We start from the raw sequence: 26980 nt of genomic DNA, 5'->3' as shown, positions 1-26980 counted from the left end.
GTAGAATTAGCCTCTTTTGACTGTCCATCAGTTTGTGGATGAAACGAAGACGAGAATTTGAGCGTAGTGCCCATGTTCTCAAACAATCCTCTCTAGAACAAACTGGTCATGCGAGGATCACGATCACTAATAATCGATTGTGGCATACCATGGTACTTAAACACATTGTACATGAACAAGCGTGCCATCTGATCAGATTTTATCTTCTTCCTGACAGGGATAAAATGGGCCTGCTTGCTGAACCTGAAGATAATGGTCCATATACCATCATTCCCTGCTGGCATCCTTCGAAGATCAAAGATAAAGTCCATAGCAATGCTTTCCCATGGCTTATCCGGAATCGACAGTGGTTGTACAACCCTGGTGCCTTTTGCCTGTCCTTTTGGCAAACTATGCATGCTCGCACAAAGGCATCCACATCTCTCCTTAAGGTAGGCCAATAGAAGAATGTCTCTACCGCTTTAATACTGTTCCTTCATGTCATCTAACTCATGATGAAAAGGAATTGAGACAGCTGAAATTTGTGCCTTTCTTGATAACACATCAGCCACAACATTCTTCTTGCCTTCCACATGCATAATCTGGAAGTGGAACATGGAAAGAATGTTTGCCCATCGCATATGCTTTTCGGATAACTTTGACTGTGTCAAGAAGTATCGCAAGGTCTGATGATCTGTTTGGACAACAAAATCAGCACCTAAGAGGTAGTGCTTCCAGCTAGAAAGCGCATGAATCACGGCCAAGAGCTCTTTCTCATAGACTTGCATAGTCCTCTCTGGCCCTTGCAAAATTCGGCTTTCATAAGCTACTACCCGTCCATCTTGCATTAGCACTGCTCCGATGCTACTGCCACACGCGTCACACTGGACCACAAATGACTTCCTGAGATCTAGCAAAACAATAACTGGATCTGAAGTCAACTTTTCCTTTAAGAGACTAAAAGTTGAAATCTCTTTTTGGGTCCATCTAAAAGTGACCTCTTTCTTTTGCAATGCGTGAAGAGGCGATGCTATCTCTGCAAAATTTCTGATAAACCTTCTATAGTAGGAACACAATCCCAAGAAGCTTCTGAAATCGTGCACAGTCTTCAAGTCTGGCCATGTCTTGATAGCTTCGACCTTTGCGGGATCCATTCTAACACCATCCTTTGAGACTATGTGGCCCAGAAAGTGGATCTCTTCGAGGAAGAATTCACTTTTCTTAGGATTGACAAGTAACCTGTGACTGCGCAGCTCTTCGAACACAATGGTCAAGTGACGCCTATGCTCCTCTTCATTCTTCGAATACACTATCATGTCATCGAAGAACATTCCAACAAACTGTTGATACGAGCGGAAAATCCGGTCCATCATTCTGTTAAACGTGGCAGGAGCATTTGTTAGCCCAAACGGCATCACTAGAAACTCATAAAGACCAAATGTCGTTCTAAACGTGGTCTTGTGCACATCCTTTGGCCTTATACGAATCTGATGGTACCCACTCTTAAGGTCTATCCTGCTGAAAATTGCAGCACCCTCTAAACGATCGAGAATATCATCAATTCTAGGAATAGGGAACCTATTCTTGATGGTATTCTTATTCAACGCACGGTAATCAATACACATGCGCCATGAGCCATCCTTTTTCTGCACTAGGAGCATTGGGGAGCAAAAGGGTGAAGAACTAGGCTGAATAAGCCCCTTCTCTAATAACTCCTCAACTTGGCCCATAATCTCTTTCTGCTACGCCGCACTAACCCTGTAGGGAGGTCTATTTGGTGGGCTACACCCTGGCACCAAATCTATCCGATGGTCCTCACGTCTCTCTGGTAGCAATTGCGACGGTAATGAATCAGAAAAACACTCACTAAACTTTTGCAAAAATACTGACCTTTCTTTATCTAACACAGATAAATTTGATTGATCACTATCTGAGACATCACGTGCAAAAATCAAGTACACAGAAAGATGATTCTTTATTACAGAAGTGATAGCAGAAGCAGATACAATAGGGACTGACTCTCCTTTAAGCTTTACATCCAAGATGTGAGTTTTGCCCCTATGCCGTACAGTGATCTTTTTGTTGTAGGCATCCAAGACTCCATGCACTCGGAACATCCATGGGATCCCCAACAAGGCGTCACAACCTTCCAGCCGCATGATGTAAAACTCTTCAGTGTCCACATACGACTGATTATGCAGACGCAGTTTTCCAATGATGCGAGTAACACACTCTGAGTGGCCAGGACATGCCAACCCTGCCTCTGCCGTGTACCCCATCTCTTCAGCTCCGATGCCCAGCTTCATAGCTAACTGTGGTGAGATAAAGTTGGCTTTGGCACCTGGATCAAAGAAGATGAGTGCCGTCTGATCCATAACTTTACCCCATGTCCTGCATAACTCACTGGCATCTGTGTTGGGCCTATCACCCACCATGTCTGGCACTAAACCTACCGTGGGTTTTGGCTTCTTGCCTTTCTGGTCTTCTTTATCCTCTGAGTCAGCTGGCCTTTCCCTATGTGGACAATTGATAGAAAAGTGACCAGGCTGCTCGCATATAAAACATTTGTTCTTAGCCATTAGGACCTTCTTTTCCTCGAGCGACTTGCGCACAAAAGGCTTCCTTTTCTGTTTCTTTGCCTGCGCTCCATTAGTCCCGGCTGAATCCTTGTCTTTGGTGGCCTTTTCTGACCCCTATGACGCATCAGGAGCCGTTTTCACAAAGGGCTTTTTCGCTGAATTTTTCTTTTGCTGCCCTCCTTTGTCACTGCTCGGAAATCCACTGTCCTCTCCTTTCAACAAGGCAAGACCAGTGTTCGCAACTTCCATAAGCTGAGTAAGGGTAGCCACTCTGTTCTTTGTACAGTAATCGCGAAGCCCTTTAGGCAGCCCACAACAGTACTTCTCTATCTAGCTTGCTGGAGTACAATAGGAGGTCACTGAGAGTAACGCTTTACAAAACCTCCTATTGTACTCCAGCAAGCTCTTGCACGAAGCTGAAGTAAGCTCGTGCCAATCTGTCATGACGTCGGCTTCAAATTCATTTGACAACCAAGCAAATGCAAACATTTGCTTGAAGTAAACCCAAGTGGCGGGTGCCTGTCCTTGCATTAACAATGTCGTCCACCATGGAAGCGCATTGTCCTTTAAGAAAGTGGCAGCTTTCCTGACCTTCGAGGCCTCTGTAAAATTCCCTCCCGCATAAGCTGTATCAAACTGCTGGAGGAAAGTGAGTGCCTTTGTCTTATCCTCGAAACCACTGAAGGTACTGAACTTTACCGCTGCACCACCTTCTTTGTAAGCCTTCGGCTTCTCTAGTGCCCCCAAGTTGTCATACCGAATGGTCTGCAACATGGGCACTGTAGTAGGCATGATCGGCACGTGTTGGCCATTCACATTTTGCGTCAGAGGTGCGATATATGGTTGCTGTCCAGAAAAACCAGCCATGCCAAAATGACCTTGTGGCACCCCAAACTGACCCTGGTTGCAGTGGAAACCTTGCTGCATGCCGATACTACCATACATTGGGTTTGGCATGATGCCTTGCATACCCCCGAACATTGTTCCTGGCATGTACGGCTGACTTCCAGGCGCATAACCAGCCATACTTTGGAACACTGATCCACCCCCGAAATACCCAGGATGTATCGTGGGTGGTGGAAAAACTGAGTGCATTGCCTGATATCTAGCTCCCTGTCCATTCAAGACAGCATGCTGGCTCTGAAAGGTGGCGGGCTGAACTGGCATAACCTGTGGAATAGGCGTTCTAGCCACCTGTTCAAGCACGGGAGGAACCTGCTTTGGAGCCCCCGACTCCGCAACATGCGAGTGTTCCCTTTCCTCCTGCGCCACATGAAGTACCTGGGCTTGAGCATCAACAAGCTCCGTACGCGGCGTAGGTTGCCTATTTTGTTGTTGCACTGGTGGCGCTTGCAAGAATTCCATAAACCTCGGAGTCTGCACCAGCTGCGAAAAGACATTCACCTCGGCAACTAACTGAGTCTTGAACGCATCATCCTCAAGTTGCCCAGTCATAAAGCCCTGTACTACTGGAGGGACATTCACGTTGACAGGAGGTACAGACTGACGTGGCTGTGAGCTCTCGCCAATCTCAAAAACCATAGGAATCTCCTGCCTGTCCTTTGAAGAGGAACCCTCTTCCATAATTCCCTTCCCCTTGTCGGCCATAGTGTAATCCCCGCGTCTTGCGCTCTGTGTCTCTACCCTAAACAATCCAGGCTCACTCTTTAAGGAAAAAGTGATTGATATCCCGGCAATGGAACCATGAAACCGGCCCGTAGGGCGGTAGGCGTTGGCTTTCACCCGTAATTCTTTACTTTAGACACACACGAAGTACTTTGCAAAGAAGACCTGTAACGGTAATTAACACTTAATCACACACACGGCTCGGAGGCTAAAATGCTCCAAGCAGACGCCGACAACCTGTATTGGCGCCCCTTTCGGTATTTCTTTATTCTTTAGGAGGGTAAAGTACAAAGAAGAGTCCTGGGAATCCTTTGACTGTATCCCACTAGATACCGCCTGTTTGGCCAAATTTCGACAACATAACAACCCCAAAACTTGCGCGAAACCAATTCCCCTGCTCGAACTCGCTTCTACTGGCGTATACCCTCTGATTCCTGCCCAAAAACAGTAAATTCAGCACGCTGTATTTACTGGTTTTTGCCCTGTTTTCAGCCCCAAACAGTCCCCTAACTGTCCTCTGCCAGTGGTGCACGATTCCCAATGGTCCTGGCGTCCGTATGGCTGAAAAACAGTAAAATTACAGTGCATACACAGCGCTGATTTGCACCTGTACGGTGAGGTTATGACCCTCACCAGTGCCTGCTTTGGAGCAACAGCTAGCTACCCCTGTTCCTGCTCAAGGAGGCTCTTGCCTCAGCACAAAAGCATGAACCCACACAACTGTACATCACTCAAATGAGTAGCCCTCTTGTGGGGCATCACATAACTGCACATAGGGGAGAGAGAGAGCAGTGTGTAGTGTGCAGGGCATCACTCCTAGCACCACACTGTACATGAGAGGGAAAGGAAGCACTCCATAGCTCTTAACCTGTGATAGAGAGTGAATGAGGCTCCTCTCAGCTTAAAAATCAGCCCCCATTTTTCTGTAAGAAGAAAGTCCATGAAAATGTGACACTCGGCGCATTTACAAGCATTTTCCCGTTTCGGGTTCGCCGCTTAAAAATATCCTGACCGGTTGCCCAGTTGACTTCGCGGCAGAGTTGTAAAATGTTCCCCTAGTCATACCGGAGGTAATGACGCCAACACATTTCTCGGCCCAAAATAGCAGTTCCCTAAATTTTAGGAGATGCTTCCGTTGGGCTCCCACTGGTCTTCTGACCATCTATCCTCATTGGGAAGGCATCCAAAAGTGCAATGTGGCCCAACTATCGGATACTTTCTGTTGGTAGTCACACCTTGACTTTAGGCCTTAATTGAGTTCACTTAATTGAGTTCACTTCCTAGTATCCACCAACTTACGAGGGGACCTATATGATCTTGCTATGAGCCTAGACATCCTCTTACCATACGAATTCCAGTGCCGACCACTACCCATCTGCCGGTGAAACCACCGTTCACATTAGCCATGCAATGTCCGACCGTTTGCTACTTCAAGAAGAGGGTCTGAAAACAAATAAAATAAACCCCATTGGAAAGAAACCAACAACCAAGGTTAGCAGTTGCCACATCTTTGTGACATGGTTAATAACTGCCACGTCCCGGTGACACTCCCCAATGAAAAGACTATCATAATCCTAGGAATAAGCAACACGAGAAATGCAGCTCTGAGGAAGTCCAAAAACTGTACCCTCTTCACGGGAGAAGGGTGATATAAGGGTGAGGGTGCATACACCATCGGACAGAGCACCACCATCACTCAAAACACCACCTTGACTACTGCCAATCTTTGTGGTATGCTGTTGAAACCTCGGCAATAAACCTGGAAACGTCGCTAGAACTGCTAGACACTCATAGAGGCTAGCTAGATCCATATCATGCCTCCATCTATACATGTATCAATAAGCTCTGTTGAAGCTGAGGGTACTCTGTGTCAACGCTAGACTAGCCTCGTCCATGTCTCCACCACCTCTACCCAATGGGGAGACTATCACAATCTTGGGAATACGTAACACGAGAAAGACATCTTAGAAGAATCCCAAAGGTTGTTGCCATGACAGCTTTTCTCCCACCACTTTGCATACCAAACAACATGCCTCTAGTGTGCTGAACGGAACTAGTTTTATCTGCTAAAATTTCAATCCCAATGGATAACCCATCAGGATCCATTGGGAGAATTCCAAATGTGCTGAACGGAACTAGTTGTATCTGCTAAAAGTTTAATCCCAATGGATAACCCATCATGATCCAATGGGAGTTCCTTCAAAGAATTCCAAAGGTTGTTGCCATGACAGCTTTTCTCCCACCACTTTGCATACCAAACAACATGCCACTAGTGTGCTGAACGGAACTAGTTGTATCTGCTAAAAGTTTAATCCTGATGGATAACTCATCAGGATCCATGGCAAAGAGCAAACTAACCTACAATGAACGAAACCGACGGCGACTCAATAGATCGTGATGATGACCTAGGGGGATTCCCCGCCAAGAAGCAGCTTACCAACGTCTGGAACTTGAAAGACTCACATGTCCCCAACACTGGATTGCCATCGATGAAGAACACCACTATGCAAGCTGAAGCATGTGCCTCTCTCCCTCTCTCTTTTAATTAAACGAGCGGGCTTGAACCCATTGTATTACAAAGGCCCAGATGGCTTTACAAAGCATGGCCGTAGCCAAAATCACCATAGGTTTTAAAACCCCTCAAGATCTTCAAGGATTACAAAGCTGAGGGGAAAAGCCTAGGGATCAGTACAGGATAAAATATACATGTAAATGGGTTGGAGGAGGAAGACGAGAGGCAAAGCCTCGAAGAAGAACCCCAACCTATGGAGCTTTCTAGACTAACCAGTGGCCAAACAACCGGGACAAACTCATAGACTAACCCCCCATCCACAACTTGAAGAGCAGTCGATTCTGAAAATCTTGAGAACTGCAGGAGACAAAGGCCTTCCACCATCTCCAGCAACAATCCAGACTATGATAACTGCAACCTGCAAGAAATAGTTAGGAGGTAGGGGCAGAAAATCGCCAGCAATGCTAAAACCCTTCCAATCCCTCCACCCAAGTCACCAATCCAACCAACATCCAGAACAACAGAATATCCACCAAACAAAAAAACCAAAAACACAAACAAGCAGATGAAACCACAATCAAGCAACCACAACACACAAACATACCTGCAAGCACATACTATCTCCCACCGGCAGACATTCAAAGCAAATAAAGAAAAAACAAAGCCATATATATGCAACCAAGCAGACAAATTAAAAGAAAACGAAAAACAATGACACAAATGCAACTGAACAAAGAAAACTTCACAGTTCAATTTTTGAGCCGACATGGTAGAGGCGGATTCCCTCTTTAGAGAGTATTAGCCCGAAGTCAAGTGCCCCTGCAACTATTGGGTGAGACAACTCCAGAAGCCAAGTTACAATTGGCACATAGGCGATCAATTTATTTATAAGCCTATTGGGCTTTAAAAGCAATAAAAAGCATCTGCTAATAAAAAGTAGCCTTCAAAAGAAACTGTTATTTTAAGACAACCTAGGAAAGCTTTATAATCTATCATACCATCGATCTTCATACAGCTGCAACATCATCACGCTCCTTACAGTCTGTATGGCCCGCATTTTACAACGATTTTCCAGAGAGGTGACAAACTCTAACACCCCCTCTCAACTCCTCGTCGACTGCACAATTGTGGAGCTGCTAAGTGACAAATGAAGAAGAAGCTCATCCATCCCCTTTCCGAGAAGACAACAAGGCAAGGCACACTTCGATCTGCTCTCCATCAGAAACTCTATTGTGTAACTTGGGCGGAGGTTTTGAGGAGTCGACTCAAACTTTGATGAAGTGGTTTCATTTTTAATTTCCAATATACTAAATAAGTCGATACAGACAAGGTTGGATTGATGTATCAGTATTAAACAGCATAAAGGCATTTCTCGGCAGGGGTACATGTGCTGGATATACTATGGGGCGACACGATGCGAAGGTACAAACCAACGTTGGATTCATGTACTGGGTTTAACAGTGTGATCACGCATGGTTGTACATGGTATGCTTCGTTGGGCATACTATGGAACCATGTAATACGTTGTCAAAAACCAACACTGGATGGATCTGCCACTACAGTACACTTACCCACTTTTGACACAAACCAACACTAGATTGATGTGTCAATGCACCAACTCACCTGATATAAAACATCAATGGATTGATGTCTTAGACCTTTGTTCTTTGTTTTGTGGTGTATCCATTGTGAGTATGGTTTATGTTTAAAATCTGTTGCTACACTGTGTGCCCATGTAAACGAGAATGTCTATTAGACACAAGGTTTACTTGAGTCAAGAGGTAAATGCCTGCAACATTCTCTCTTTGTAAATTATTATTTGATTGATGTTTGATTTCGCTTGCATGTTTACATGAAATCATCGTTTGTCACCTATTCGGCCGGTCCTGGCAGAGCTGCAAGTGCACCAGTATCTCCCAGGGGGCTGCTCACAGGGAGCAAGGGCTGTTTTGTGGCTGTGCCCAGACAATTTGAGGTAGTTTTCTCATTTTCGACCAGTTTTTTGCCCACCCATACTGCTTACAGTGTCATCTTTATATCCAAATGTTGATACGCTTTCCTCGCTCTTGAGTCGTGATCACCTTCTTCCAAATTAAAACCAAAGCAACAAAAATTATCAAAATCTTCAATGAGATGTGCTTCAAACCAAAAGCATCGAGAGTGGCATGGCTTTGACAGGACCAAAAGAGGAGAATATGTGCCAACCAAGACACACCAAAGTGCAGACCCGCATGCAGCAGCCCATGTTTTGCAGCGGATTTAGTGCTACGATTTATGGTGGAAATCGCATTGCTAATGTGGCACTCTACGGACGGGGTGGCGTGGCAGTTTCTGGTCACCGGTGCTTTTTGGCTGAAGTCGTTGAAAGCATCGACTTGTTGGAGCTTTTGGGTACCAGTTATGAACGCACTTCAATTTCAACATTTTAGAGCCTTGTAAAGCAGTAGGCGAAGGGCCTATAACTATGTGCCTAGGGGGAGCCATTATTCACTTTGTGAATGCCAAAGTGGGCTCTCCTGGCAGTAGTACTTCCAACACAAGATAATAAAAAGAAATGTTCACTCCTGTAGATTTCCGGCTGGAACCTCAAAAGACTCCTCTGGAGTCCCACAATCATGCGCCCTATTAAGAGGCGGCTCGCTCCATTTGTAAGTACAACCATCCAGATCTGATTCCATAAGGCCGGAGGACTCCCAAGGGGGGTCATATGCTGTCTCAAACATAAAGCTGTACATCGGGGCTCCGCTGTCACCATGGAAAGCAAGACCATGTTTCTAAGAGATTGACATGAAGAATAGATCCATCTGAAGAAAGACCTCTCTAAGCCATATCTGTACAGTGTAGATATCTACATGGACCACAGGCAAAGGAATGAGGAGGTAATCACATGGATAATAGAACATCTAAAAAGGAGGAGAGGAAGGAGTGCTGGACAAATGAGGCTCTCTCTCCTCCCCCTGTCCACCTGCCGGAGGGGGTGCTGGACAAATGAGAATTCTCTGCTTCAGAAGCATCGCTAACTGGTTAATGAACTGCGACTAAGACTCCAGAAGACTCCACTTCAATCCCACCGTCAGGTCTATCAAAAGGTTTCACAAATACGAATAACAACAAACAAGTAGCACCATATTTAACAAAGAGAGCGAGAGATAATGGAAGAAATGTAAGGCATACGAATAATATAGATTGGTACATTGCCCAACTAGTCCATTTCAAGACAATTCTCATACATATCTACTTCCGGAATCCAAACCCACAGGATTTTATTTATATATTGAACTTGGAGGACCCAAAATCGGTCTCATCTCAAAGGCAAAGACATATATATAAAGTCATAAATCAAAATTTTGGAGCATTAAAGAAGATGATTTCTCCTTTATGCTTCTGAAAAAAAAAACTTAATAACTGGAAGTACTCGTGTTCAGTTATTAAGAAGACAACATGAGTCTGCAGGTACGTTTGCTTCCTTTCAAGTCTCGAGAACAATACATTACAGCAAAGCATTAAACAATAAGTCATCTCTTGATTAATAGGTGACCATTGTGAGAAATTGCAACCTCAGAGCTCCTAGGACACTTACCCATTTCAACTTCAAACATTCCCTTGCACTCATCCAAACATTCTTTTGTGAGGTACAACTGATATTTGAAAGATGCTGCTGGGTATCGACCTTGGGTCTAATGTCGAGAACAAAAAGTTCACGATGATCAAACATTCAAATGTGCTTTTTGTAACTCATTATCTCATTTAAATTTACGCTTTTGGGCATCTAAGGCAGGAATTCGAACTCACCCACTCCGCAACACACCCACACACGTCGAACAAGAGATAAACTGCATGTGTTCCTGATGTTGGAGCATCCCAACAGTAACCTTGAAAAAGTGTTCAAGTGCTTCAACACCTAACTCCTTAGTCCTTGTGTATACTTTCTTCCTGAGCCTTAAAACATTGCCGTATTCCTGAGTGATCTTCTGTAAGGGAAACAGTCCAAAGGCTTGTATACGAATAAATCACAACACGCCACCCTTTTTTGTTTTCCCATCCTTTTTGTTCATCTTGTTTTCACTAGCACAACCACAAAGTGTTCAACAGTGTACTAGTCAAGGCCCTGACTTTGGCAAAGACTTATATACAGAGAGCTAGGCCAACTTACTGCTTTGCAGTGCAAGCGAACACCAGTTTGGGGTGACAGGTTCTCCACAGACTGCATTGGTTCGGCAACAGGTGCAAGCCCTAAGGACGACTGCTCTTTGCTCGCAGAAGAATCGGTTTCCGTGGTGCTATCAGAAACATTTTTTTTCCCTTGCTCCAATGTTTGTCTCGCTTTTGCAGCAGCCAAGGCTGCACTTATAGCCTCAGCTTCAGCAGCTGACGCTTCAACCAATGATTCCACATTACTGCCCCTTCTGTTCAGCCAGACGGAAGTCATCAACATCTTAATCAATGCTCTTAAATTCAGCTTTGTCCTTTAATATATGAATGTCAATCGAAGAAGGCTAACCTTTGATGGCCAAGTGACATGGCATTCTCAGCACTAATGTCCATGGACACATCCCCATTAACAGGAGCTGCTACAGGAGTTCCCATAATCACAGACCCATTGGATGTTGACTCTAATTCAGTGGCTATTGCACGGCCATCTAAATAACTTGACCGGAAATTGTTGGCGTGCGTTGCAGACTGTCCATTGGCACTAGGAGCATTCGAAGCAGCTGCATGAAGAGCAGCACTAGTGGTCTCAACAGCCGCAGGGTCCTCAGCTACTAAAAGATCATCTAACAAAACATCTGTTACCAAAAAAATAAAGCCAACTAATGTAAGATGATAGATCATCTAGCAAAACAACTAGAGCCAAAGAAAACATAAACTTTCCTAATATCAAAAAAACACGCTTCATCAACTATACAAAAGAATGTACAAGCAATGCCTTTTGGACAGAGAAACCTAAGTAGCTGCTAATCTCATATTACCACCACGAAGACCACCATAGATGAAGATCAAGTCACCAACTGAAGCAGCTGCATGCCTGCACCGTCTTGTTAATTCAGCTGATGGATCTCCCCCTGCAGCATCAGCAGTGTATCTTCCAGTCCGAGCGCTTGTAACCACTCCTTTTCGATCCAGCCAGACCCCCGCAGCAGTATCAAGCACTACACTCATAATTGACATTTTTCATTATTCACACACAATGATTGAAAAATATTTTACTACCTTACAAAGCTCCAAGAGAACTTCACACCTGCTACACTCGAACCATCCTCTACTAATCTCCCACCTCCAAGGCCACCCCCTGAGACATGAAGCCTTGCATTCACAAAAACCTGACAAAAAATATTTATTTGAACGTGAATTTTGGATGTACAAAGTATACCTATAAATTTGAATAGGTGAACTAATCAAATCAAAATTTATATACATACTGCAGCATGTTGATATCGAGCAGATGGTGATATACCAGGGGCCAAAGCCCACTCCCATCTTCCATCACGATGCTTAGCAAGACCGTAGGCATTTGCAATAGGCTATAACACACGAAAAAAAATTGACAAACCAAATCACAAAACTTCCTTTAGAGGTTGAGGATACATATACTCAAATTTTGAAATAAATTATAACCAGACAACTACATACTTTCTTCACTCATCTTCATCCATGCCCTGATTAAACTATGAGAGCCTGTTAATTACCATGCTGGCTACTTGGTAACTGACAGAACAGGGGGGCCATAGCCCACACTCCCATCTTCCATTACAATGCTTAGCATGACCATGGGCATGGGCATTTGCAATAGGCTAAAACACACAAACAGTTTTTGAAAAATAAATCACAAAACTTCCTTCATAGGGTGACTGTTGGGCATACATATACTCAAGTTAAGTTTTGGAATGGTTAAAATGGACACTATATAATCTTTTCATTCACATATGTTCATGTTCTCCTTTAACTATGAGGACAGTTAGTTACCATGCTGGCTGCATCTCGCCCCCCACAAAGAAGCAGGAGCCCATCTCCTCGTGCACTTGCAGTGCCATACCTGTAAGCAAAATGCCCATCAAAATCATTGTGAAATGATTATATGGCAAAACAGCTTGCAAAGCACACACAACAGACCAAGTCTTTCTCACAATTAACTAAGTAGCATTGCAGTACTTGGGAGAACATACATGCAAGGTGGTGGGCCTTCACCCTCAGGCTCAAGACGTCTCCATTCGTAAGGTTTAGATGCTGTGTCTAAAGCCCACGCATCTGACAATGCCCGCCTTCCTGCACCACTTGTTCGAGCTTAGACAATCCTTCAAAGTATGCACGCTAGTTCCTGCAAAAATCTGGGAAGCTACTGACCATCATTGCCGCCAACTTCTAAAAGAAACCTCTGTCCAACTAATGCCATTACATGCCCATATCGTGGTCCAGGTCCATGCCCTTGGACTACCACCCTGAAAAACAGCAAGAAACTTTTGTAAAAACCCAACAGATTATATGAACAATCCTTGTCAGGGTAAGTGACGCCTACCTGTGCCATCTTGGTCTTGGTTGTGTAAGGTCCAGAACATGAAGGTCCTCAGGTGAAAGTCCAGCAGGGCCAATGCCACCCTGCATAGCAAACACGCAAATATGCATACAGATTCAATAACTTCTTCCTTCATTTGTAAATTTCTTTTCATGAATGACTCTTGAAATGTCATACCTGTATCACTACCATAGTGCCAACAGCAGTCGCAGCATGTGCAGCTCGTGGGGAAGGAGGATCCCCAATAGGATTGAGCCTATCATAAAAGCATTGAGATGCACCATAAGAGATTGCAAATCCACATAACAGAAAACAGGGAAAAACTTAAAAGATTGAAATGTGCACACTTGGCAGATCTAGAAGCTGCATCTGATCTGAGTGGCACTCAAGTCTAGCCTCGTAAGCTCTTACTTGTTCTTTTCCTACTAGATTGTCAACCATGGTCTGCAATACTTTAGAGATACCATTGTTCTTATCCTTCTCTCAAAAACGCAAATCAGACTTCCAATATCAACACATTTTCATCCTTTTGCTTCCTAATTTCTTAGATTAATCCAAGTTCCCATCATATGCAAGGGTTGAATGCGTTGATCCCACATAAGAATTTGGATTATACTTCTATTATCTAGTTTGCACCATAATGCAGACTATCATTGTAATCAGTCCAGGCATTGTATATGACTGTCAATAGAAACAAGGGGTCTTTCATTAATGCTTGCAGCCTCCAGTGCATAGGTTTGTAGAGTTTCTATTTGACCTTCCTCATGCTTGCACTCACATCCAGCTGATTGCAGATCAACATGACAAATGATGACTGCCAATCAACACGATAAACAGGCACTATTCATTTCAATAAGAAAAAGCCACTGCACAGCGCCTGATGAAGGGATTTGGTGCCGGCATGTTTACGTATGATGGATTGCCTCGGTCTAGAACACAGAAAACAGATCCTCACATAACCAGTTAGTATAAAAGGGTTTATGATGTGAACAAAAATAACCAGTTAGTATAAAAGGGTATTTGATGTGAACAAAAATTATGTACTGAAGTTTGGAGCATCACAATCACTATATGTGGAAAAATTAAGATTGTAGCCTTCAGGATTAAGGCTGAAAAATTTCCTTCACTTACAATTGAGCTTTGAAGCTAATAAGTTTGTCCTGGAGGGCTAGATGGCGGCTCATGAGAGTGTTAATGCAGGAGGCTAGATGGCAGCTCATGAGAGTTAGATTCTCCTAAAATCAGAAATTTATGTGAAAGAACTCTTGGCAATCATTCATGCTCTGAGTCAGTGTCACAAACTACTGACGTGTCAAGCCACTGAAGAACGGAGCCAACCAACAGATCCCGGCCGAGGGGCCTAGACCCTTAGTCAAGAGCAGTAGAAGACATAAGAAGGCAGCAGATCGACATCGACGAGATTTGAAATTAAAGGAAGACGATTGGGTGCTCTTACGTTTTGAGAAGGCACGCCTAAGAAAACGAAAGGGAAAGGAGCGGCTTTTTCCAAAGCTCAGTATGAGGTATTATGGCCCTTTCCAGATTAAAGAAAAGATAAATGATGTCTCCTTTCGACTCACGCTGCCTAATACTTGGAAGATTCACAATGCATTCCATGTAGTCTTTTTGAAGCCTTTTAAAGGTGATGTGTCAGTTGATGGGGAGCCTGATGAGCAACCCGAAGTGGAGGAAAGCGAGGAGATACTCGTTCCAGAACAAATTTTGGCACACAAGGAAGAAAGATCAAAGGTAAAGTGATTCGGCGGTTCTTGGTTAAATTCAAGAACTATCCCACATTGGATGCAAAGTGGATGGAGGAGGAGGACCTAGCAGATACTCCTCAAATTTCGGAACTTTACCTCTTGAAGCATTTGGTTTAGCATAGTCTACTCCGATAGAACCCCGAATTCAGTAAGGGCGAATCTAGTGCAGCGGGTTTGCACAAGAGGGAGTTACTCCGCTCCTTTGTCAATAGATTACCCCGATTTTTTGAATAAGGTCACTGATGGCCCCTCTGGGTTTCAGGGATACTAACGGGCTGACCAGTATTCTGTTGTATGACTTTATGACACGGAATTCCCGAAAATGAATATGATTGATTTGTACTCTCTCACTTGACTTGTTTGAGTGCAGGAACTGAAAGACGAAATGACTGAACGTTTCGGTCTATTAAATCTCTATAGACATGATCGCAATAAAGATTAGTTAATCGGGTATTAGTGAGGTCCGGACTGGATCTAGATGCGATTACTAAATACGTTGCTGGCAGTCATGGTCTGAGATTTGGAATGAATCTTTTTGTGATTTATCATGTGATTTGTCATGTGATGTCCTGTGATGTGACTATTGATTTGTACAAGTGCTCGTGTCTAGTACGTCGGTACTAACAGTCAGTGTCTACTAAGATAGTTTATGGCCTTTGTCTGTTTTGCAGGCGTAATCAAGGGCGATTACAATTCTTTCAAGAGGAGGGTATGTCACAAATTGATGGCGTGGCAGTGCCCGGACACACGCGCGCGCGCACGGACATGGCCTGACAGTACACACGGGCTGACGTGGCAGCTGTATGGGATCCCATAAATCACGCTGACAATACGGACATGGGACTGCGTCCAAAAATGCAATGTTGCCTAACTGCCAGATACTTTCTGTTGGTAGTCACACCTTGACTTTAGGCCTTTATTGAGTTCACTTCCTAGTATCCACCAACTTGCTAAGTGCGACGGGGGACCTATATGATCTTGCTCTGAGCCTAGACATCCTCTTACCATACGAATTCCAGTGCCGACCACTACCCATCTGCGGGTGAAACTACCGTTGGCCATACAATGTCCGACCGTTTGCTACTTCAAGAAGAGGGTCTCAAAAATAAAACAAAACCCATTGGAAAGAAACCAACAACTAAAGTTAGAAGTTGCCACGTCCTCATGACATAGTTAACAGCTGCCAGGTCCCCATGACATACCTCCCTCTTGAAATCGCAAACGTCCTCGATTGCATACCATAAATACACGGCACTAATAATCTTGTGCTATTAACACTCTTTTATCATCGCATGTATCCGCAAGAAAGGTCGTAACACATAGGTACAAATGACTTAATGAGACCTTCATACTTTTGTCATTTCCATCTATTACACTGAATTCATATGTACATTCTTTACTTTAGACACACACACAGAGAACGTGCCAAGGAAACCTGCGACGGGAATTAACACTTAAGCACACACACGGCTCGGAAGCTAGAATGCTTCGAGCAGACGCCGACAACCTGTAGGCCCCAAAATTGGCGCCCCTTTCGGTATTTCTTTATTCTTTTGGAGGGTAAATTACAAAGAAGAGTCCTGGGAATCCTTTATCTGTATCAATCTAGATACCACTTGTTTTGGCCAAGTTTCGGCAACATAACAGTCCCAAAACTTGCGCGAAACCAATTCCCCTGCTGGAACTCACTTCCACTAGCATAAACCCTCTGATTCCTGCCCAAAAACAGTAAATTCAGCACGCTGTATTTACTGGTTTTTGCCCTGTTTTCAGTCCCAAACAGTCCCCTAACTGTCCTCTGCCAGTGGGGCACTATTCCCAATGGTTCTGGCGTCCGTATGGCTGAAAAACAGTCAATTTACAGCGCATACACAGCGCTGAAAACGCACTTGTACGGTGAGGTTATGACCCTCACCGGTGCCTGCTTTGGAGTAGTAGTCAGCTACCCCTGTTCCTGCTCAAGGAGGCTCTTGCCTCAGCACAAAAGCATGAAACCACGCAGTTGTACATCAGTCAAATGAAAAGCCCTCTTGTGGGGCATCACATAACTGCACATAGGGGGGAGAGAGAGCAGTGTGTAGTGTGCAGGTCATCACTCCTAGCACCACATTGTACATAGAGAGGAAAGCATGCACTCCATAGCTCTTAACTTGTGACAGGTTCTCAATGAAGCATCCTCCCAGCATAAATCGAGCGCCCCCTCTTCTACCCTTGACCTGTAATGCATCTGTGAACAAATAGATGCAAAAAGGGGAAGATGACCATGGCTTCCAAAACCTGCGTATCACTGAAAACGCAGCAAAACAGCCATGTAAACACGCATCTGATGCCTTCCAATGCTGAAAATGAGCTCCTTGGACCTAGGCAAAGTCATGGGAAGCTCAAAAATAGAGAGAAATGGTTGAAAATCAGAGTTAACAGCCTCCAAAATTTCTCCAAAGAGTCAGTTACGAGTTCTCTTCTCCCAGGCTTGGTAAATTGACCAAAAATGGCCACTTGGCACTCATACATGCAATTTCCCGCATTGGGCTTCTCGCTTAAAAATCTCTCAACTGGTGCATCAGTTGACTTCGCGGCAGAGTTGTAAAGTGTTCCCCTAGTCATACCGGAGGTAATGACGCGAACACATTTCGCGGCCCAAAATAGCAATTCCCTAAATTTTAGGAAATGATTCCGTTGGGCTCCCTGCGGTCATCTGACCATCTATCCTCATTGGGACCACATCCAAAAATGCAATGTGGCCCAACTGTCGGATACTTTCTGTTGGTAGTCACACCTTGACTTTAGGCCTTTATTGAGTTCACTTCCTAGTATCCACCAACTTGCTAAGTGCGACGGGGGGACCTATATGATCTGCTCTAAGCCTAGACATCCTCTTACCATACGAATTCCAGTGCCGACCACTACCAATCTGCGGGTGAAACTACCGTTCACATTGGCCATACAATGTCCGACCGTTTGCTACTTCAAGAAGAGGGTCTCAAAAATAAAACAAAACCCATTGGAAAGAAACCAACAACTAAAGTTAGCAATTGCCACGTCCTCGTGACATAGTTAACAGCTGTCACGTCCCCGTGACAACATCATTAAGAGTGCCAAAAATAATTGCATCTATGTATCTATGTCATTTGTTGAAGCATATGAATTTAGTACATCAAAAGTTCCAATTTGGACGAGATATGAGATGGCCCCGCCGGAATATCAAAAGTTTTTGAAGCAGACGAGATGACTGGATAGAAATCTGATTGTGGAATTATATGGCACATGTGGTGCAAGCTAGAGAATGTACTATCTTCTGTTGATGGTCATTGGCATGTATGCATGAAGGCAGTGTCTACTAATGAAGAATCGGATTGCCTTTTTGCAAGTGTAATTGCAAGCAATTACTCTTCTTTTAAGGAGAGGGTATATCACGGAAGTGGTGACATCGCAACCTAAACAGAAGAGGAGAGGGAAGAATTGTAAGTGATGACATGGCAACAAGATACCGACTACCAACACAGAATCCCCTAAAACGCGGTGTGATTTTTGAGTGATAAGGTGGCAGTTTTGCAGAAACTAGAAAAGCTTTTGACGAGCAGTTTTTAACAATTGACTTATTCAAGAGCTTTTGAAATATACAAATGCCTTCGGGAAGTCATTCTCAATTCAGGCACTTGCAAAATTGGAGCATGCTCCTCCCAACAATTGTACTCTCAATCAAGATCGATATAAAAGAAAGACAATAAGAGGCGCCAAGGTTTAGAGCCAGTGCTTCTACGCAAGCGGAAGTACGCCACTCCGTGCCTACAGTGCTCTCTCTCTCTCTCTCTCTCTCTCTCTCTCTCTCTCTCTCTCTCTCTCTCTCTCTCTCTCTCTCTCTCTCTCTCTCTCTATATATATATATATATATATATATATATATATATATATATATATATATATATATATATATATATATATATATATATATATGGCAAGAAAAGGGGCTATATTCGTGTACAAAAAAGACCTCTGGAGATGCTCAATGGCTTATCATCCAAAGGAAGTACACAATGTGAGGGCTATTTGAAACTCAAGATGGCCTGTAGGATGTAGCGTAACCGCGAAACGTTTCACCCTGAAACGTGGTGTTTCACCACGAAACGTTTCAGTCCAAAATTAGAGCACAATGAAACGTGAGACCGACACGTGCGTTTAGCGACTATGAAACTAAAACTATAGTAGCTTGTTGTTAGTGAAACGGCTTGTGTTTCATTTGCTGAGCGAAACGTTTCAAGGCCCGAAACGTTTCACTTGTCCCGACCTGTCGAAACGCGTTTCATGGGGACGTCGGTAGGATGAGTGTAAAATGAACCATTAAGGAGATGCACAATGCCATGTCATGTGACCAAGGTCCCAACGAAAAAGAACTCTAGATCACACCATGATTGGAGAAGGCGCATCTACGCTGCTCCGCTGCCTTGGAGGAGCCTGTTGAAGTATCCCACTGACTGCGAAGTGTATGCAGCAGCTCAATCCAAATGGCTGTCAAAATGGTGGATAGGGGAAGACTGTGAGCACAACGAGCCTTCCACATGATTCAAAGAGTGATGATACATATCATAGTGTAAATTGTGTCCGCTGGTAGAATCTAATTGGTGACCTGCACTTGGAATCATCTGTAAATTGCTTGGTCTATATCCTAAGGAAGTACAGATGAAGATTGGATCTGTCGGCAAGCTCTAGAAGGTGTGTGAACCTGGAAAATGCAAAAGACATGCAGCTGGTCCCCACATCACAAACCCATCATGTATGCCCACTTTAATCAACAAACAACAAACTGCCATCCACACAGGCTAAGCATATGGACAAACCCAAAAACAGTGCCTCAGGCTGTAGAGTGTAACAAACTGCTGACGTGTCAAAGCCTAAAGAATGGAGCCAACTTACAGATGCTGGCCGAGGGGCCTAAACCCTAAGAAGAACAAGTAACAGAAGAAGTCCTCCCAACTTATGGGGACCCCGTCCGATGGGGCCCCAAGTGACATAATTATTAAAATAAGCAGGACCCACACAGAGAGGAAAAAAATTGGCAGATTTTTGAAAATTGCGCTGGCATGATGACGTGGTAGGCTGTACGGATTTCCGCGTTTTGCGCTGGCTGATGATGTGGCAGGTTGTACGGATTTCCGTGATTTACGCTAGCAGTTTTTGGCATTGCTTTTTGGACCAGAAGCTTTTGAGTTTTGAAGGCTTTTCACTCTAACTGCTTTTCAGAACAAGTGCCTTTAAATATGAGGTTAGGGCTCATTCTCTGGCATGCTTCCTGGAGAAGGTGCAGAGTCTGGAGTACCGGCTTGTACTGGGTTGATGCAATATAAAGAAATACCGAAAGGGACGCCAAGGTATGGGGCCAATACTCTTTGGGGTGGAATTCCGCCACTCCGTGTCGCGTGTCGTCTCTCTCCATTTCAGTTCAGTTGTTATTGAAGTGCTAAAAGTCTGTTCAATCTGTTCTTTTCTATTGGCACGTGGTGCCCGTCTTGTGACATAGAGTACATCTCATGGCCAATGATTGCAGCCCAAGTGCCAACCATAGTTTTTCTGTACACCAACCACAAGGCAACACCACACGGGTCCGCAATAATAAAGAAATATCAAAAGGGGGGCCAGTCTTTGGGGCGAGTGCGTCTTGGCTCGAAACTTCGTCATGCCATGTCAACTCTCTCTCTCTCTCTCTCTCTCTCTCTCTCTCTCTCTCTCTCTCTCTCTCTCTCTCTCTCTCTCTCTCTCTCTCTCTCTCTCTCTCTCTTCTACAATCATCAACATGACTCTAGAAGAAGAACAACGAAGGAAAACTAGAGCTTTGCATATAAGAGTAACCAGTCTAAAAGACCGAGATGAGGTGGAAGGGGAAGTTGAAGAACTTCTCCGCATGATGGGTAGTGAGGCTACTCATACAAAGGCATGGAGGGTGGGGAAGAAGACACAAGGCAATGGGGAGACTTCAAAAGGGAGAGCTCTAATCATCCGTTTCCCATCCATGGAGGCAAAGAAGGACTTCTTGAAGAAGCGTCCTACACTAAAGAAAACGGGCATATTCCTTGGAGATGACCTCACTCTCACACGGCTTGCGCATATGAGAGAGGTAATGCCAAAGATTCAAGCGGCAGGAGAGAAGGGAAAGACGGCCTTCTACAGAGATGGCCAGGTTGTGATTGTAGAGTGGCGCTCCACATGACGGTGCGAGACCCATGGGACCACCCTCAAAGTTGCCACGTGGAATTGTAATGGATTTATGCGACTTGATGTGGGCGCCTTTGAGGATAGTTTCAGGGGAAGAGACATCGTCTTCTACTCTGAGACACATCAGGCCCCTGGGCAGTCTATGCTTCACATTAGTGGATATAGATGGGAGATTGCCTATAGACAGGAGACACGATCAGAGCGCAGAGGGCGAGGATCAGGAGGAGTGGCAGAGTTATTCAGGGAGGAGTTGCTGAAACCGGCCTGTTCAATCCAAAAAGGGCGGTAGACTTTACTTTAAACCTTGATTTAGCTTTCACCCATTATTAGTCGTCTATTTTACCTGTACTTTCAAGACACAACAGAGGGGAGAGGGATACAGGCTGCTAGATTGCACCTGTATGAGTAGACAGACACCAGATTGGCCCCTAACTTAGGCGCCCCTTTCGGTATTTCTTTATTGTTCAAAAGAGGGAATAAACGCTGTGGTTCCTACAAGCTGCCCCGCACAAACTCGGCTGAATTTCCACTGTTCCAGCCCGATTTCGGCAGCATAACTGTACTAGAACCCTTCACGGTCAGTATTCCCACGCATTGACCGACTTTCCCGACGCATACGGGCACTTTGCAAAACCTGGCGAGAATCTGCAGCACGCTGAATTCTCTGTTTTCAGCCCTGAAAATGCTCCAGATCGCCTGTACAGCGGTCCCCTTGCGTCCCCGAACCTCCTGGGGGTATTAGGGTCCGTTTAGGGCCAAAACCCTAAACCTGCAAAAATACACAGCAGGCTGTAATTCACTGTTTCGGGCTCCGTTCCGCGTGCCGGTCGCATCCCTAGCAAGTCCTCGAGCTCCCGCACCTGTAGGGCTACTTGCCCTTTGAATCGGACGAGATTTCTGGCGTGAAACCTCTCCGAATTCACCTGTACCTGCGGGGGGATTAGCCGCTAGCTAATCCAGTACCTGTGCAAGAGGCTCTTGCCTCGGCAATCGCGCATGAACCCACACAATTGTACATTGGTCAAATGAAGAGCCCACTAGAGGGGCATAACATACTGCCAAAGGGGAGAGAGAGGGCAGTGCGTAGCGTGCAGGGCATCACTCCTGGCACCGCACTGTGCATAAGAGGGAAAGCAAGCACTCCATAGCTCTTAACCTGTGACAGAGACTTGCAAAATGAGCCTCCTAACTATAAATCACGTTTTTGCCTTCTCTATAAGTAGTAAACTGGCCTCAAAGTGCCAAGTGTCACTCATTTGTGCATTTTCCCGCTTTAGACCCTCGGGTCTAAAAATATCTCACCTGCAGCCTCTGTTGACTTGGCCACAGAGTAACAAAATGATCCCCATGTCAAACTGCACGTAATGACGCGAAGACATTTTCAGGTCCCAAAATAGCAGTTCCCTAAATTTTAGGAGATGCTGCCATTATATCTTTCTAGGTCATCCGACCCTCTTTGTACACTGTGGCCACATCCAAAACTGAAATGTAGCCTCTGTAGCAAAGGATTCCACTTTGGCTAGTCAATGACCCCACTTGGCTAACCATAGTCCTTGTCCAACCTTAGTGCTCTCTTGCCCTCAGGCCTGGACTCCCTCTGGACAGTTCCACACTAGCTATGCAATGCAGGGCAGTTAGATTTCCCGAGGGGTGTTTCCAAAAAGTGAAAGTAAATAGATAATAAGAAAGAAATCAACAAAAAGGATAGATAGTAGTCACACGCTGGTGACATACCCCCCTCTTGAAATCTCAAACGTCCTCGTTTGCATCTATGTCGTACATGCTCACTGTCAACACTGATGTATTCAACACCTGTCGACACATATACGACACATACATGCTCATTGTCAACCCTGGTGTATTCAACACCTCGTCGACTCATGTATTGCCTGCGTGTGAACCCTGTCCCAATGACATAGTGGTAGCTTCGCACTCTGCCATTGCTTTGAGTCACTAACTTTCCAATGACAAAATGGTAGCTGCACATTTTGCCACTGTCTTATAGTACACGTTGGATCCCGTAACACTTTCGAGCATATCCAAACCGACAGTTTAAGAATGCAGTTACACATGTACTCTTCAATAGAAGCAATCACTGTATCCTTGACAAACTGACAAGAAATACTCACTTCTATAGCACTAATCAAACTTTTGGACATTCCATAAGAGCAATTGCCAAACTGACAATCTGTACAGCTCTAACATTCATGTAACAGGTATTTGATTTGAGCTCACTTTAAATACCATGTACATCATTTGTTTCAGAAGCCATTGTCACACTGACAATCCATGTAGCTTTGAAACTCAAGGGGTCAAGGTAGGTTGCAAATCGAAGGCTTCCAGGTAGAGTGATAACACAGTTGGTGACTCTGCAAGTTCACCTTCTTCCATCCACTTAGCATCCATTGGTGGATAGTTTCTGAACTTTACCAAGTAACGCCTAGCAACCTTGCCTTTCACTTTCCTTTCTTTGTGTGCCAAAATCTGTTCAGGGACCAAGATTTCGTCAAGTTCCTCGACTTCCGGCTGATCTTCAGCTGGTATATCTTCTGGCACATCACCCACATAGGGTCTGAGAAGACTCACATGAAACGCATTGTGAATCTTCCAACTGTCAGGCAATTTCAGCCTATATGCAACATCACTGATTATGTCGCACACTTGAAAAGGCCCATAGTAACGCATGCTGAGCTTTGGAAACACTCTTTCCTTGCCCTTCATCTTCTTTAACCTTGCCTTTTCAAAGCGTAAAAGCACCCAATCACCAAGTGAATATACCACTTCACGACGGTGACGATCAGCTACTTTCTTTTGCTTTGCCTGAGTCCTTTCTAAGGCCACTTTGACCTTCTTGTACATTTCATCCATGTCCTGAACATACTTATCTGCTTCAAATATCTTGTCCTTTGTATGCAGTATGGGAGGAACTTTCTTGCCACCTTCAACTATCTCAAAAGGTGCCTTGCCAGTTGATGAATGCACTGTATTATTGTATGCATACTCCACCAATGGCAAATACTGCTCCCACTTTCCTTTATGCTCTGACACATAGCACTTCAGCAGATCTAGGACAGTAGAATTTGCCTCTTCTGACTGCCCATCTGTTTGAGGATGAAATGACGAAGAGAATTTGAGCGTGGTACCCATATTCTCAAACAAGCCTTTCCAGAACAAACTAGTCATGCGTGGATCACGGTCGCTAACAATCGACTGTGGCATGCCATGATACTTGAAAATATTGCTCATAAACAAGCGTGCCATCTGATCTGGCTTTATCTTCTTCCTGACAGGAATAAAATGAGCCTGTTTGCTGAATCTGCAAATAATGGTCCAAATACCATCATTTCCTGTCTGCGTTCTTGGAAGATCAAAGATAAAATCCATAGCAATACTTTCCCATGGTTTATCTGGAATAGGTAGTGGTTGCAATAACCCTGGTGCCTTTTGCCTGTCAAACTTGACCTTTTGGCATATTAGGCATTCTCGCACAAAGGCATCCACATCCCTTCTCAATGTAGGCCAATAGAAGAATGTCTCAACCGCTTTAACTGTAGCATCAATACCACGATGCCCTGCATACGGTGGGACATGACTCTCTTCCATAACTTTGCGTCGCAATGGCTTTGTGACACACAATCTGCCATGCATCATCATGAACCCGTCTTTAAGAAGATAGTGTTCATGACGTTGTCCATCCATTAGTTGCTCGAAGACCCTTGCAAAATCTTCATCATTTGCATACTGTTCTCTCATACCATCAAGTTCATGATGATAAGGAATCGACACAGCTGAAATTTGTGGCTTCCTTGACAAGGCATCAGCCACAACGTTCTTCTTGCCTTCCACATGCACAATCTGAAAATGGAACATGGACAAGATATTTGCCCATCGCATATGCTTTTCAGATAACTTTGTCTGTGTCAAGAAGTATCGCAAGGTCTGATGGTCCGTTTGGACAACGAAATCTGCACCTAGCAGGTAGTGTTTCCAACTTAAGAGCGCATGAATCACAGCCAGTAATTCTTTCTCATAGACCTGCATGGTCATCTCTGGCCCTTGCAAAATTCTGCTCTCATAGGCTACTACCCTGCCATCTTGCATTAGCACTGCACCAATGCTACTACCGCAGGCATCACACTGGACCACAAATGACTTCCTAAGATCTGGCAACACAATGACTGGATCCGAAGTCATCTTTTCCTTTAAGAGATTAAAAGCTGAAATCTCTTTCTGTGTCCATCTAAAGGTGACTGCCTTCTTTTGAAGAGCATGTAAAGGTGAAGCAATCTCAGCGAAATTTCGGATAAACCTTCTGTAATAGGAGCATAGTCCCAAAAAGCTTCGGACATCATGCACCGTCTTCAAATTTGGCCATGACTTGATCGCTTCGACTTTTGCAGGATCCATTCTGACACCGTCCTTTGAGACAATGTGTCCCAGAAAGTGAATCTCTTCCAGAAAAAACTCACTTTTCTTTGCATTGATGAGCAACCTATGACTGCGTAGCTCTTTGAACACAATGGCCAAGTGATGCCTATGCTCCTCTTCATTCTTTGAATAGACTATCATGTCATCAAAGAACGTACCAACAAACTGCTGGTGTGGACGGAAAATTCTGTCCATCATCCTATTAAACGTAGCAGGAGCATTTGTGAGACCAAAGGGCATCACTAAAAATTCGTAAAGGCCAAACGTTGTTCTAAAAGCAGTCTTGTGCACATCCTCTGATCTAATGCGGATCTGATGATACCCACTCTTTAGATCTATCCTGCTAAACATAGCTGCTCCTTCTAATTTGTCCATAATATCATCAATTCTAGGTATAGGAAACCTATTCTTGATGGTATTCTTGTTCAGTGCACGGTAGTCGATGCACATACGCCATGAGCCATCTTTTTTCTGCACCAACAATACTGGAGAACAGAATGGAGATGAACTGGGCTGAATCAGCCCTTTTTCTAACAGCTCCTGTACTTGGCCCATTATCTCTTTCTGCTGAGCCGCACTAACCCTGTACGGAGGCTTATTTGGTGGGCTACAGCCTGGCACCAAATCTATCGCATGGTCCTCGGGTCTCTCTGGCGGTAATTGAGACGGTAATGAATCGGAAAAACAGTCACTATACTGTTGTAAAAACATTGACCTTTCTTTATCTAGCACAGATAAATTTGATTCATCACAATCTGACACTTCACGTGCAAAAACCAAGTACGCAGAAAGATGCTTTTTCATTACAGAAGTAATAGCAGAAGCTGATACAGTAGGAATAGACTCCCCTTTAAGCTTTACATCCAGAATATGAGTCTTTCCCCTGCTCTGTACAGTGATCTTTTTGTTGTAGGCATCCATGATTCCCTGTACACGAAACAACCAAGGAATACCTAACAACACATCACATCCGTCCAGTGGCATGATGTAAAATTCTTCAGCATCTACATAGGACTGGATATGTAGACGCAACTTTCCAATGATGGGTGTCACAGCCTCTGTATGGCCAGGACATGCCAAACCTGCCTCTGCTGTATACCCCATCTCTTCAGGTCTGATTCCCAACTTTGAAGCCAATTCTGGGGAAATAAAGTTGGCTTTGGCACCTGGATCAAAGAAGATAAGCACTGTTTGATCCCTGACCTTTCCCCATGCTCTGCAAAGCTCACTTGCATCCGAATTTGGCTTATCGCCCACCATATCTGGCACTAGACCAGCCATGGGCTTCTTTCCTTTCTTGTCTTCCTTGTCTTCAGAATCAGCTGGCCTTTTCTTTGTAGGACAGTTGTAAGCGATGTGGCCAGGCTGCTCACAT

General features: G+C 44.4%; 1 protein-coding gene across 4 annotated transcripts in view; it reads right to left on the bottom strand.

Moving 5' to 3' along the window:
- Positions 1-26980, bottom strand: part of LOC147451078 (serine/threonine-protein phosphatase BSL3-like) — a 75321-nt gene that overhangs the window by 34917 nt on the left and 13424 nt on the right. For all 4 annotated transcript variants that reach the window (XM_086520027.1, XM_086520028.1, XM_086520029.1 and 1 more), the window contains exons 3-12: positions 13385-13463; positions 13211-13290; positions 13039-13133; positions 12861-12960; positions 12661-12730; positions 12117-12218; positions 11936-12017; positions 11667-11846; positions 11198-11483; positions 10850-11102 (exon numbers count right to left, since the gene is read on the bottom strand). In XM_086520027.1, coding sequence (XP_086376153.1) covers positions 10850-11102; positions 11198-11483; positions 11667-11846; positions 11936-12017; positions 12117-12218; positions 12661-12730; positions 12861-12960; positions 13039-13133; positions 13211-13290; positions 13385-13463 — 1327 coding nt within the window. The remainder of the gene's footprint in view (positions 1-10849; positions 11103-11197; positions 11484-11666; positions 11847-11935; positions 12018-12116; positions 12219-12660; positions 12731-12860; positions 12961-13038; positions 13134-13210; positions 13291-13384; positions 13464-26980) is intronic.

This window comes from Adiantum capillus-veneris, chromosome 9 (assembly GCF_014529385.1).
Source record: "Adiantum capillus-veneris isolate H3 chromosome 9, ASM1452938v2, whole genome shotgun sequence".
Taxonomy (NCBI): domain Eukaryota; kingdom Viridiplantae; phylum Streptophyta; class Polypodiopsida; order Polypodiales; family Pteridaceae; genus Adiantum; species Adiantum capillus-veneris.
Note: the sequence above shows the minus strand (reverse complement) of the source record. Positions and strands in the feature narration are given on the sequence as shown.